Here is a 14,490-nt window from a genome sequence, read left to right as displayed (position 1 = left end):
CCAAAAAGCAATACCAAAACGTGACAGCAGTCAAGCAGAATAATGCAACCTCAATGAATCCAGCCCACGCCGCTTTACGGTACATAAAGTGATTATCTATCAAAGACTGGTGGTTCATTCAAGACACAGGGGCAGTCTCCATCCAACAGTCTGTCCTGGCAGCAATAACTGCATGGACAGAGACTTATCACCCACTCACCTCCAGAAGTGACCTCTTCCGAACTGGGTTGAGGAACATTGGCAGGACAATGTGGGGAAGCTTGCATTGCTGCTGCCCTTGCTATACCTCTCCTGTGGAGAAATAGAGGACTCAATTTCCAGGGCTGTCAGCCAGCACCTCCTACATCACAAGTGAAGGAAAATGAAACTAATACATTTTGGGGTGTAGCGCAGAACCCCCATTTGCTACTGCAGTATTTCACGTCTTCTGTGGAGCTCCATTTGTCTGCTTGGACAGCAAGCTGGATTCTTAGGTTCATGAGTTGATGGTACTCTTGCCAGTAACCTATACAGCAAGCTGGGATGTGACAGTTAAGAACCAGTGTTACTAGATACACAGCCTAAATAAAGTAAAATACAGTAGAAAGTTTAAATTAATCTCTCAACTCAGACATGAACTAGTACATGCCACTGGGTAACTCTCTCCCTTATCCCTCACTTTCACAATCACATGTTGCTTAGTCTGCTCTTTACACATTTCATTTTTCAGATGATTACCACGTGGATTACCCTAATTGAGAAGCTGTTCTTCTCCTTTCCATGTTCCACTCATTCCATATACTTATTTTAATTTCATATTAATCCAAAGTGTTACCACAAGAATCAATCCCTGGAAAGAAAGTTTTCAAAGGGAAGATGAAAACTTTCCTCTATCCTCATGCTTTCCAGCTAGGCTGGAATTTGTATATAACAAAACACAATCCAAAAAAGAGACAAGAAAAGAATATCTGAAGTATATGAATAAATCATCTTTTGAGTGTGGTTATGAATGCAGTGCTTTACAATTTCAAAAACAATTCTCTGAAGCCTTACTGAAGTATGTTTGCTTCCAAGAGCAAACTCTGTGTATCTTTCAGGAGCACTACAATGTTTTTTGTTGGAGGGAACGCTGTCAAGTTTAGATATATGGGACTGGAAGCTTATGGTCAGCCATTTTTGTCCAGTAGGAGCGTGCAATACAAACTGACGCTCACAGGCAGGAACGATTTCCCATAATTAATGAGAACCTTATCAGCCCTTGTTGCATTTGCTTAACTTTGGTCAACAGCAAGGTTGATTTTACAAGTTAATTGAGAAAAAGACTATAAACATGAGTTACAGATATGCTTCAGAGCTGCTGAAAAGCATGGGAAGCAAGCAGAAATATATGAAAATAAGGTAGAGGAGCTCTGCTAAGAAAAAAAAATACATCACCTTTCATTATGTCAATTGCTTAAGCTTAGTCTTTTCACTAGATGTGTGCTGAAACATGCAGGTAGAGGTAAACAGAATTATTCATGACTTATTTGGGCAAAACAGATTTATGGATCACTTGCTCCATGAACAAAGATGCCACACAAGGCATTTTCTTCATTTTTATTTTGATGCCTTTATGTGCCAAAACTATATACCTGTTTTCTCTTTGCAAAGTTTCCAGCATCCAACATAATAAGAAACAGAACAGTTTATTTCTGATTAGATAGTAATCTTGGATTAAGATCATGGCTTATTAAGGACTGTGATTATAAGCAGAATTTGTCCTGGATATGTGGATGAGGTATCTCCAAGAGAAACAGTAGCAATGGTTTATGTATATATTATATATATATATATATTTAATAAGCACCTTATTTAATATAATATATTTAGTAAGCCCAATATTTAAATAAAAAGTAAGATACATCAAGGTGGCTTAGAAGCACAGGACAAAGATTGTGCCCTGAGCACTACACGAGTGTGACGTCTGCTTTCCAGGTTGCTGTTTCATTGGCAGTGTTGGCTGAGGCCATCATTGATATCAAAGTATACCAAAATAGACATCAGTGAGCTACAATCTCAATATTTCAGTGGTTCTAAGAAGATAAAATGCTGTTAACTGGATAGATTACTGTGACCACGAAGAAATGCCCTCAAAGACTTACTTTAAGTAAGCGCAGCTCCACCTAGTTAACTATAACAGTCAAAAGACCAGAAATAGGGAAAAAATCAGTGAGCAAAAACTACAGTTTTGCTCCGTAGTCAAATGATGAAGCAATCCTTCTAAGTAATAACAGGAATTTCTGTAAATCCACTCATTTTCTTCATGTGAAAAACAACAGGAGTATCACAAAGAATCACCATCGAGGGACTTACTTGGATGACTTTTTTTCATGTGGCCTAAGCCCATTACACAGTCACAAAAAAAAACTGCCCAGAAGTGACCACAATTCACTGACAATCTAAATGTTCAGGTAACAAGTTTCTTTCCAAAGAGAGAGAAGAACTCAAACAACACTCTGAAAGCTTGAGGATAGTTTCTAGCAATCCCTGTTAGGACTGGCGGCAGTAGAACCAAGGTCCATCCAAAACCACTACTGTCACTGCCTTTACCCTCATGCAAATGCAAAGCAGTACAAGCTGCAAACTGAAAGCATGAGCTCCATGCAGCAATTTGAAACAGCTTCAGTGTAGATTGTTGTTTATTTTACTAATCTTCAAAAATATCAAATGCCAAGCCTTTGACACTTTGAAGGTAACCCGTATTTGTTTCAAAAGCAAGACTTAAACATTCAAAATGCATTACATGCTTCAAAGGGCATTTCCTCTGCTTACATCCTCTGGATTTTCTCCCCATAAGTTAATTATGGTTCCTAAACCTCCCCCTGCAGTCTGTGTATATCAAGCTCTTCAAGAGACTCTTTAATCATATGGGATAATTTGTAAATGTAGACACATTTTCACTGTCTGGGAGAGCAGTTCATAGAACACAAAATAAAACCATTTCCTCACATATGAATGATGTATTTTCCAGAGACCAATTACAACTGAAAGAACTTCCATGACAGAAAGCACATGCTGTTCTTAGGAGGAAATCACCTTGCTGCCATATCCAAGCTGAAATTTCCCCTTGGTTTCAAAGTCATGGTGCTGTGTGGAAAACACGTAACTTTTACAAAATTCCTCTGGTAAGACTCTGCTTCTTACCTGTCCAGCAAGATATTTTGCCAGGTCATTTGCACCAAGAAATATGTTTCAGAGACTCACAGCTAAAGCAGGCGACGTCTTTTCCCTGCAGCTTACTCACAAGAGGCTGGTACGCTTCCAACAGTGACTGAATCAGATAACCACCATTTTAAAACCGATTAATTGAAGTGACTAATTCTGGATTTGCCACGCTGTATTTCTTTTCCTCCAACAATGCACCTGTGCTGGCTGGTCAGACATAGCCTATTTCTTGATAGTGGGTTCATTTCTGAGGTAACATCTCAACCAATGCTCCTGCAGGGATCACCAGCTGCAGTGAGACCGCTCAGCAGCTGAAAGTTATGAATTTACCTAAACATTTTGTACATAGCACACACAATAATAATAATAATAATAATAATAATAATAATAAACTCTTTTCTGCTACCGCAATGTGAACATTTCAGAAACTCTAAAAGGATAACTTAGGGGAACAAAATGAACCTGACAAATCTGCATAAACCCAAAAGTACAAGAACGGGCAGCTGATCTTGAGGTATAATTACTATTCTGGGGGAAAAAAAGTACATTTTCTAAAATTCTGATACTGACAACCCTGAAAAACGTCTGTAAAATAAATGTGTTAAAGGGTTTCAAGATGTTACTGACGTTCATGAAATATCTTGTAATTTATTTCAGAGATTTAATTACACCCTTCGTGCTTTCTCTCCTATTAGAAGATCTTCTGGTTAGCGTTAATTTGAATTCTACTGCAACATAAATTAATACAACTGAGAAAAAATTATCAGGCCTTTAAATAACAAACTGATAATGTGTCCAGGCAGTATATACTTAAAAAGAAGAAAAAGACATACAATTAAAATCTGAGCTACAATTACTTTGCATTTCAGAAAGTTAAAAGTAGCCTGAAGCAAGTTTATTTCAAAGGGAAAATCTGGACACTAGCTTTGCTCCAAGCAAATCTATGAGAGTATATAACAGGGAAAAAAAAAGAAAGCAGAAATCATAAATCATATACGAGGAAGAGGCAAAAAGGTCAAAGAGAAGGAAATGAGTTTATGCCTTGGTTATTAGAAATTTGCATACACTAAGCTCCTATGGAAACTTGCAAAGAAAGTATTAAGACCACATAGCTTCAACTCCCAGGACTCCCTTATGGTGCAACTGCAGAATGCAGCTGAGTTTCCTGACATGCATAGAGAAGCTTTATAGAAATTAAGATTTCTAAAAATAATGAAGTTAGGCCAAATTTCTAACTGCATCTGGTTTTACTCTAAAGAACAAAGCCAGTATTGGTACTGAATCTCTGAAGGTTCACTAAACTGAAATTCCCAGAACGGTCTTCCTTTCTTCCATTGACAACTACTTCACCACTGATTCTTGCACTGACTCCTGAGTCAGATGAACTCTCCAGTACAAACAAAACAACAACAAAACTTTTGCAGCACCAAGCATAACAAACTGCATACCCACAACAGATGTGGTGCAGCACTGCAGACAAAAGCAACTAAAGTCACCACACACCAATAATTAGAAAAAAACTAGAGGTACAGAATAGTACTAAGTGAAAAACAAAAATATGTTTGTATGTATAGGCGTATTTTAATGGACTTACAATACGTACATACAATACAGCTGTGCACCATGATGCAATGTCACTGAAGCCAATGGCAGATTCTTAATAGGCTTTGTTCATTACTAAACCATAGTTACATAAAGGCTGTAACAACTTGTGAGGATTTTAATGAATAAATTATTGTTATTGGATGGAAACATGGATCTCAGTGTCTTAACAAGCAAACTAAAAAAAAAGTATAACATTTTATCTTGATAACAAGTCATATAATTAGAAAATGAAGCCCCACAAGCTTTTTCCTCACAAGAACAGGGTAAAAGCCTGACCCCACAGCTCAGACAAGCCATTAGTACTAGCCTACTTTGCTGGGACTTTACCCAGAACACCTGTCAATCCTTCTTCCATTTCACAGACCCTCCCTTGACCCTGAGGTTCACACACAGACTGACCAATGACTTCCAGGTCAAGATAATTTAGAGTCACATCCGTGACCTTTAACAAAGACAAAAGAACAGATGAATGGAACAGCGGGACAATCCAGGATCTGGCTTTCATGGATTTCAATGAATATAAATTCAGAGCAAAAAGAATGGCAAACACTGAGTGACAAACGAGCTCGCATTTTGATTTTGCTGCTGGTGGTGGTTTGGTTGTGTTGTTTGTTTGTTTGTTTGTTTTTAATAAGGATTTCTGGAGCTCGAAGCCTAAAAAGTACTGCAGACATGAGCCAAGCATCACTACAGTCAAGTCAAGCAACAAGTAGAAAGAGAAAAACTGAAGTCAGGGAACAAATTACAGTATTCTGCCTGTTTATTTCTTCCCCCAGCTCTGCTGAGACGTACATGTTCCTGACATCCCCCAAGTCTGAGCAGTGAGGAAGAGACGCGTTGTGAATTTAAAGCTCCGAGGCCCTGATTGAACAGAGATGGAACAGTTGCCTTCTGGCAGGAATTAAAGCTGGTATGGAAATTTCAGAAAAGGAATTAAAGGATGGTCTGGAAACTGGCCAGGAGTAGATCAAAGTAACTTTAGCAGCATGAAGACACATACCAGAAGCGCATGAAAGGGGACTTCAAGGCAGACCACTAGGTTTAAGAAAGTATCTGTTGTTTGGACAGAAGTCTGCGTGAACCAAAGGAAAATGTAAATTATTCTTCTGAAATATTTAGTCCCAAAATATCCATTCTGTTTAGTATAATTTCCACAGTCTTGGCCACATGTCAGACATCTACCAGAACAGATGTACTTTAGATGTATTGTGAACTATAATAATTGACCAGCTTATCCTACTTCTTCATCTTTAAGTGTAGTATGTTCCTGGAACTGAAGTTCAGGTTCAGGACAACTTCAGCTACCTATCATAGAATCAAAGAATCATAGAATTACCCAGGTTGGAAAAGACCTTGAAGATCATCAAGTCCAACCACAGCCTAACCATAGTACCCTAACTATAACAACCCTCTGCTAAATCATATCCCTGAGCACCACATTCAAACGGCTGTTAAACACATCCAGGGATGGCGATTCAACCACCTCCCTGGGGAGCCCATTCCAGTACCTAACTACCCTTTCTGTAAAGAAGTTCTTCCTAATATCCAACCTAAACTTGCCCTGGTGCAACTTGAGGCCATTTCCCCTCGTCCTGTCACTTGTCACTAGTGAGAAGAGACCTGCCCCACTCTCACTGTAAGAACCTTTCAGGTACTGGAAGACGGCAATAAGGTCTCCCCTCAGCCTCCTTTTCCCCAGACTAAACAGCCCCAGCTTCCTTAGCCTCTCCTCATAGGGCTGATTCTCCAAGCCCTTCACGAGCCTTGTTGCCCTTATGAGTTAAAACATATTAAAAACAGAGAAAGTAAAGTATCTGCCCACTCAAAGCATTTCGGTTTTCTTATTAGCTCTGTATTAAGTCTGTCAGCAATGCAGGAAGGTTCTCCTCTATGAAACATAAGCTCATAAAACTTTCAAAATCATTTTCCATTTATATAACGGGAGGCCAGAGCAGATCTTCTCCGGGACTCACCCATGTAACCACTGAGCTGGGCCCTAAACAAGCTGGCGTTTTACTGAAACAAAACATCACAAGGGGGTAGTTCTTAAAGCAGCCAGCTTCAAAAGAAGAAAAGGACCATCCCTTGCTATGATCTGGGTAACCTCAGAGCTGAAAAGAGGTGCTGTGGGAATTCTGAATTGGATAAAAGCTTCAGGGAACTGTTAGATTATTGCTTTTAAAAGCTATTAGGATGAACAGGAGCTTTGCCTCCTCTCCTTTTCTGACCTATGTGCTACAGCAGCACCATCAATAAACTCTGTTCATCCTTCCATCAGCAAAAACAGCTTCTGAAAAATGAAGACACGCTGAGAAAATATTCCTGTGCTCCAGCAGAAGGTTTTTAGCAGACAGAACAAAGAAAAAAAACACAATTCTTGATACAAATTCATGAGAATCACAGCCTACAAGCTATAGCGCAGGGCTTCCCCAAATGCTTGTTGAGGAAGGACTGGGGCAGCTGGCGGAGCACAACACTGCTTGGGATCCTGGAACTGTGCTCATCCTCTACTAGGAGCAGGTTTACCCTCCACAGCCTCACTCCACTGTTTGGATATCTCTCTTTGTCTCTCTCTGTCACAAGTAGTAAACCCCCATCCAGCGACCTCCTGTACAAACGAGATGCAGGTGTTAGCGGTACTCCGTTACATCTTGCCTGCTGAGCTCATGTGGGGATTCATGTAGATAATAAGAACAAAAACTCTGGAGTCAGAATCTCCAGACTGCATTGCTGGGTTTTGAGAAGAAAGCCTGCTCAGTTCCGTCCTGCTCAGTTGTTTGGACTCTGTTGCTGTGATAGAGCATATATTTTAGATGTCTAAAAGACAGGCACATTTGTTAGCGATAGCACTCAACTTAGAGCACTTCTAATATAGAAATTTACACTTTGAACGTTAGCAAAATTCAGATGCAGTTTTTAGTCTTAAAATTTCATGAAACTTTGAAGTTACTGGATGCTTTACGTTAGAGATTCATGAATGTATACACTTGTATGAATAAACTCATAAATGGAGATGTCTGGAGCCGAAATAACTTAGCAAGAAGAATACGAGTAGCTTGGAAATATTTGCAGCATTTCAGGAAAGGAAATGGCCAAAGTAGGCATTTTTTAAAATAAAATTGTAAATTCAATTGCTAACAATAATATGCCAGCCATAAAGACTGAATTCAGTCACTAAAACATCAAACAAAGGATCAGCATCCTGTGCTAACCTCAATATAACTACATCTATTAAGTCCCATCTGTAATAACCAGGCTGTTGTTTGCTTTGTGGAGTCTGAATTGCTAATTTCTCCCATTTACACCAACTTCTTGGCAGTCAGGAACAAAAATCGTTTTCTGTCTAAATATACTTACACTTAACAATCAGAAATGAATCCCTGTGTAAACAAGCTCCATGATGGCGATCATCTTTGTTAGTATTTATTAATGGGGCAAGAAGCACTGCAGCTTTCCACGTTCAGATTTAACATTGCTGTTACTGCCATTACTCAGGTACACCCAGGATAACAGGCAAACACTTTTCCAATACATTTGTAGCCCATGTTTTCCCTTTATGTGCTCATATAACACTAAAGCCTTATAAAAACGTGGGTTTGATTTTATGGTAAGGATCACTACTAAGTATGTCTTCGCAACACTGAGACACTGACATTTCTGATGCACATGTAACAGATGACAAACTATGGGGTTCTGGTGACAGATGGCAGCTTTATCCCTGCACAAGTCAGCACTGCTCACTGTAACCTTTGCTCCCAGAAGGCAGGTGTGATGCTTCTTTCTCTGCTAGCAAGGGACAAATTAAAAAACTGGCCACCATTCTAGCACAGGGAGAGAGGTTGCAGAGCCTCCCTACTTGCAGCCTTCTGAAGCCATCTGGACACGCTACTGGGCACCCTGCTTTGGGTATCCCTGCTGGATTAGGGTTGGCACAGATGGGCCCAGAGGTCCCTGCCAACCTCAGCCATTCTGTGGTTCTGTGACTTTCTGAAGAAGCTGGATTCAGGCTGGTAGGCTGACCAGCGCCTCTCTCACTCCTGTCATCTCTGCTGCCACTCCACTTGGCACAGAACAGGCTGCAATAGGTTTCCAAGGCAGAGAAGGAAAGGCAGGCAGCACATACTGCAGCTCTCCACGAATAATGAACTCTTTGCCTCCAATAATTGCACGTGCGAGCAGTTGCAAACTAAGTCCCAAACTCAAAATAGCCTGAAGTTAGTTTGAAGGTACAAAAAAGTACAAGAAATTTTTTCAGAGAAGCTTCAGCTCATCAGCAGCAGCACAGGACAATCAGAAATACAAGGACACTGCTTCTCACATCCACTGTATAATGAAAGCTTTGTTCCAGACATAGCAAATCTCGCTTCCCAGTTCAGCAAACGCTGGTGGACGTAGAACAGACCAGACTGCAAGTCAGATGGGACACACAGCGCTCCACATTCAGGCTTTTCCTGTCCCATCTCCCAGTGCTGAAACTTTTAAATAGTCATACCAATAGCTGCAGGTTCCCATTTCAAGTGTAGCAACTGGCAGAAATAGACACACATGACAACAGTCGTCCACAGAACTTTTGTGAGTGCAACATGTACACAAACACGCACCACACAAATAAAATCACACTTCATATTGCTGGGTGTTCTCGGATATTGGCTGTGTATAATAGAATTATGGAGCAGGTCTGTAATTTATGAGAGTCCCACCACAATCACACTTTCCTGAAGACCAGTTAAACAGGGCAAACAAAACAGAAAGGCAAATAAATCTCTGGCTTACATTTAACCCAGTCTTTCCCAACAAACAATGCAACAGTCTAGAAGAAAGAAGTGCATGTGACCAAGACCTGCGTGTCAAGCTCTATGCACCATCCTCATCCCTGGAAATCATACATTTGTCAGTTGATGAGCAGAAATTATAACTGCCTAATGCTGAACTACTGGTCAAATTCCAGGTTTCCTTTATTTGAAAGAAAAACCCTCTGGCAGAGTTGGCATCTGGTATTAGGGGACAAGGTGTTCATTTTGACCTAGGATATATGCCTCTAAACAGTGCAAAGCACCACCCACCCATATGGCCATTTTTTGATTCTTAGCATCAGGTGTTCCAATAACTTCTTCAAGGTGAGCAATAATTCACAGCTACCTATTTCAAAGACGCCACATTTGTGAATTCCACTTTGTGATTAAAGAGTCTGCTTTCATTAAAGAGAATGTGCTTGTCCTAATACTGCCATTCCAAACATGACTCCAGAACAGCTGACTTCATCTCCTGCTGGCTATTCCAGTACCACCCATCTGCATGCACAAATGAAAGATACCAAATCAAGTTTACACGTAGCATGATGAGAGCTCTGTGTGCTTTCCTCTGCACTGCCCAGTCCACTGTTCCTATTTGTTGCATTTTATTTACTAATTACTGTTACTACATTTATTATTGAATTTCCCTCTTTAACATATCACAATAGTGAAATAAATATATCCAAAATTATTAAATAAGGATATAAGAAGTATGATTAACAGCTCTGATAACATCCCAGAAAGGTGTAAGAACTTGTGCCAACTTCTGCCAGAAACGGAAAGCCCCAGAAGTTACCAGAACATCAGGTTTCATTGACTGCATAAAAGTTTAGAAATACATTACTGAAATTTGCAGACCAACTCACTGTTTTGAGACCTACCCCTAATTCTATTTGAAATACACGTTTAACACTTCAGATTGTGGATAGAGAGCATTTATTTACTTTAAATATATATATATATGCATCTTCTCTGCTTTTTTTTTCCCAGAACAGAGGATGGTATGGCTGACTTTACAGCAACCTGTACATCAGTGGGCAGCATTAACCTCAGACTTGGTGTAAATGGTCTCATTTTGCACTATCATCAACTATTCACAATGCCTGGGTCACATCTACAACAAAAGTACGACGTGCCGGAAGAATGAAGGTGACAATTAATTAAGTTCTATTCAGATTTGAGCTGAACCAGAACCAGAGAATATAAAATAATTCTCAGTCCTTTAGTTTCTGCCGTACTTTGTTGTTAATTAAAACACACGTGAATGTCATTATGTCACAAGCAGATGTTTCTCTCTTTTTAAGCAGATAAATATGAAGGGCAGTGCTGCATTTGCTGATACAGATTGCAAACCTCATCGTACTCAAAATTCACAAAAGTTACTGAACTGTGTGACACGTTGTGCTGAAAAATGTTATTAGGAGTTGGGCCTTTTGATGTATATCTTTATAACTTGTATTGGCACTGTCCAAATACAGACTGCTCTCGTTTGCATTTAGGCAACAAAAATAAGAGGTAAAGCAGTTCAACGGGGAAAAATTTGTGAGAAAATGAACTCTTACAATACATAACACAGCTTTGATAGGCTTTCTTTTGTTATTTTTGGTAAAAATTGGGGGGCTTTTACCAGAAATCAATATTAAAGACCATTTTTGTCACTAAAGGTCATTCAGTGTTAACCTGGGAACTACAGAAACAGTCGACCAGGAAAGCATCTCTGTATGACTAGACGTGCACTTAAAACCCTTGCTTGTTTAACAACAAAAATCCCAATAGTACTTTCCTCTGGTTCACTGAGATAATCACTTCCTCTGCCATCCTTTCCCAGCCAATAAGTAAATACCTTGCCTCTTCTTAGCATGTGCTCCTCTATATAAAGCCTTACTAAGGTGGAAGAAACAAACTGCAACAGAGAAGTCTCAAAGAGCCAGGAACTGGTAACCAAGTAATTACACGATGCAGGCAGTGCTGATTGATTACCTCTTTATGGATGTAATAAAACATACTCAGTTCTTCTTCTATTATAAAATATTCAGTGTTAGTGCATTGCGTTTCACAATTTAAACTGATGTATGAACCACATCTATTATTCTTTAAATATGTGATACATTGTTGAAATGTCTGTGGTCTGAGCAGAAAACAAAATATCCTGCAAGGTACAGTTTTCTTTCCATAATGATGCATATGCTAAATCAGCTGCTCCCGCAGTGAATGATGACACTTACTCTACCTGCACTGTGTTGTTTAGTTTTACATTATTCAATGCTTTTGAATTGTCAGTTTCAATTAGAAAGAAATCTGGCATAGATCGAGGAGAGCGTGCATAAATCCACATTTCATGCTGGATTTTATCTCATAAATACAATGCACCGTTGACCTCCCGAACTTCAAGGTTTAGGTGTAATTGAATATATTGTATATTGGAGTTATATGGTTAAATACACTATAAATAACTCTATTTAATGTTTCTAGTCTGTACTTGTTTGTATCGAAAGTACTTATGAACAAAGTGCACACAGGCTAAATTGCTGAAATCAAGCAGTCCTTTGTGCCACTCAGACATGTGTCAGACCCCGCTGTTGGGCTCCCAGTGAAAGCCCTATGCAGGTACCTGCTGCATCTTTTGCACTTGTAGAAGCAGCATGGCTTGTTCATCCCTTAGCCAATATTCCAGATGCTTCTTATCTTTGGTTAATGACACTGCACAGCAACTATCTATAGTTTTTATTTGGTTAATGAGTGGGAGATCATCTATTAATTATCTATGTGTGTAGAGAGCTAATGTTGCTGTCGGTATCTGAGGGCAACTCACCAGAACCTGGCATTAGATTTCTGCCTTCACAAGGGGAAAGAGCTGCCACTCAGTTTAGTCACACTTGGAATCAATGTACAGGGTACACATGACCCTGGTGAATAATTGTCCTTTGGAGGCCCAACATTAAGTGCAGCTCCTGAGCAAGTTAACTCCACGCTTTTTAAGCACAACCAGCAGCACAGAACAGCTTCAAGAGCTCTCCAAGGAGGACCTAACAGCCAGACATTCATCACATCTTCCTTGAGCAAGAAGGCCTTGGGCAGAGGCAGTAACAAGTTAACACTGACACCTCCCTGCACTATGGGGATGCCAACAGAAGCAAAACAAGAAACTCCAAAATCCCACTCTAGGCTCAGAATCATTCTAACGTACGCCTGCACATTCAGCAGATGAAGCAGCTGAACACTGGCTGAGGATGCCTCACCTGAACAAACTGCTGCCCCACCATTGTTCATGCAGGAATGCAGCCTTAACTAAGTCCATGCTACACAGGTGACCAACAACAGTGATAAGGACCTAGAGCCATCAGAGCCATACCTCTTCTCTGTATTCTTCCAGTATTCTCAGGTAGGCAGCTCTTATTCAAATTATACTTGAGATATTTATGAAAGGCCGTTCATCAATAAATGTCTTCTTAGTGTATAAGAATGGATAATTTCCCTTAGCATTGATTAACGAAGAACAGAAATAGTAACTTCTCCATTTAAGTGGGGGGAGAAAAGCTCCTAAATCTGTTTTCATTATCTACAGGGGATTTTACTTTAAAATCATTACCAAATTTTAAAAAAGTATCTTTTTTTCATCCCCTATAATAAATGCTTTACATGGTTATGATTCAATATGTTTTACACTGCACTGGTAATTCTCATTATTTTTCAAATATCACATTTGAGAAGGTTAATACACCATTAACATGATTAACTTTATAATAGAAGTTAAGCCATATGGAACCAATCTGCACCATTTGGCCATATAAATGACTAGATACTGAAGGTCAGCTTCTGCCTCGCTGCACCTGTGCATCTTCCCCAGCTTCACTTACAAGTAAAGGAGTAGATCGAGGCAGAAACTGAGAGGACAAGCAACGTCTTAGTTCTTCCCAAAACAGGGAAAGTCCATGAAAAGATGGGGATGAACTGACAAGTTGGACATGCCTACATAAAACCTGCAGAATGCCTTTGCCACCAGAGAATCAATTCTCCAGAGAAATTTAGGTTCATAGAGATTAATCACACTTATCAACACCATTTTGTAAGGATAGTGGATTTTGTTCCTCGTGTTAACTATTTATCTGCCAATTCTACTGTTAAGGCGATGTCAAGGCAGCCATCAGACTGAAGGGCAGCCTCTGGCCCCATAAGCACACTGCCACTTACCCATATGCTGTCCCCATCCCACTGGCCACCATTTTCCCATTTTCCTGCCATCTTCCCTAACAGACTCTGTAAGCAAAGCCCCTGTTCCTCCCACCCAGCCACGTCCCACTGTGTTGCTGATATTCTGCATTTCCCTGACACTGCACCACCTGGGCAGCTGCCCTGCAAGAGGCTGTAAAGACAAACCCCAGCTTGGCAGCGAGTCATGAGCCTGAATCGATGTGGTGCATCACTGAGCTCATATTTTGGCCTAGGGGAGGATCAGCTATCACCATCTCACTGCCTACCAACGTCCAAAGAAACTGCATTTAACAGTGTCCAGTGACAGAAACCACACAAGCTATGGAAATTTCCTTGCAGTTCACATTCTCCAGGCCTCAGGTGCTTCTACTCTCTCTCTTTAAATCTCATTGTTTTGGTTTTCAGCGAGCAGACAACTTAAATTGAAGCCATTCCCTCAAAAAACACTCTCGAAAGTCATCACTGAATATGTTCCTACATGGTGCTGCTGAAATTAAATTGCCTTATTTCCACGGTGCAACTGTAAAATACTTTCAAGAGTTATAATGACAAAATTACTCAAGTCCTGCTTGGTTTAACTCCATTAACTTTACTGCAGGCACGCATATGGAACAGGAGAAACAAGTGTAGGTTGTCACTGCTGCCATCTGAATGTCTGCAGTGCTTTATGTGTGTGTATAATGCCTGCTATCAGAAA

At 40.0% G+C, this 14,490-nt stretch overlaps 1 protein-coding gene across 6 annotated transcripts in view; it reads right to left on the bottom strand.

The window, feature by feature from the left end:
* The window catches only part of PPP2R2C (protein phosphatase 2 regulatory subunit Bgamma), a 160,723-nt gene that overhangs the window by 97,444 nt on the left and 48,789 nt on the right, over nucleotides 1-14,490 (bottom strand). The window contains exon 2 of one of the 6 annotated variants that reach the window (XM_072334053.1): nucleotides 200-286. The exons of 4 other annotated variants lie outside the window; for them this stretch is intronic. In XM_072334053.1, coding sequence (XP_072190154.1) covers nucleotides 200-286 — 87 coding nt within the window. Of the gene's footprint in view, nucleotides 1-199; nucleotides 292-14,490 lie in introns of all 6 variants that reach the window. One more of the 6 variants, XM_072334049.1, reaches the window with a different exon arrangement.

The sequence above is a fragment of the Excalfactoria chinensis genome, chromosome 4 (genome assembly GCF_039878825.1).
Source record: "Excalfactoria chinensis isolate bCotChi1 chromosome 4, bCotChi1.hap2, whole genome shotgun sequence".
NCBI lineage: Eukaryota > Metazoa > Chordata > Aves > Galliformes > Phasianidae > Excalfactoria > Excalfactoria chinensis.
This window is presented reverse-complemented; position numbering and strand designations above follow the sequence as displayed.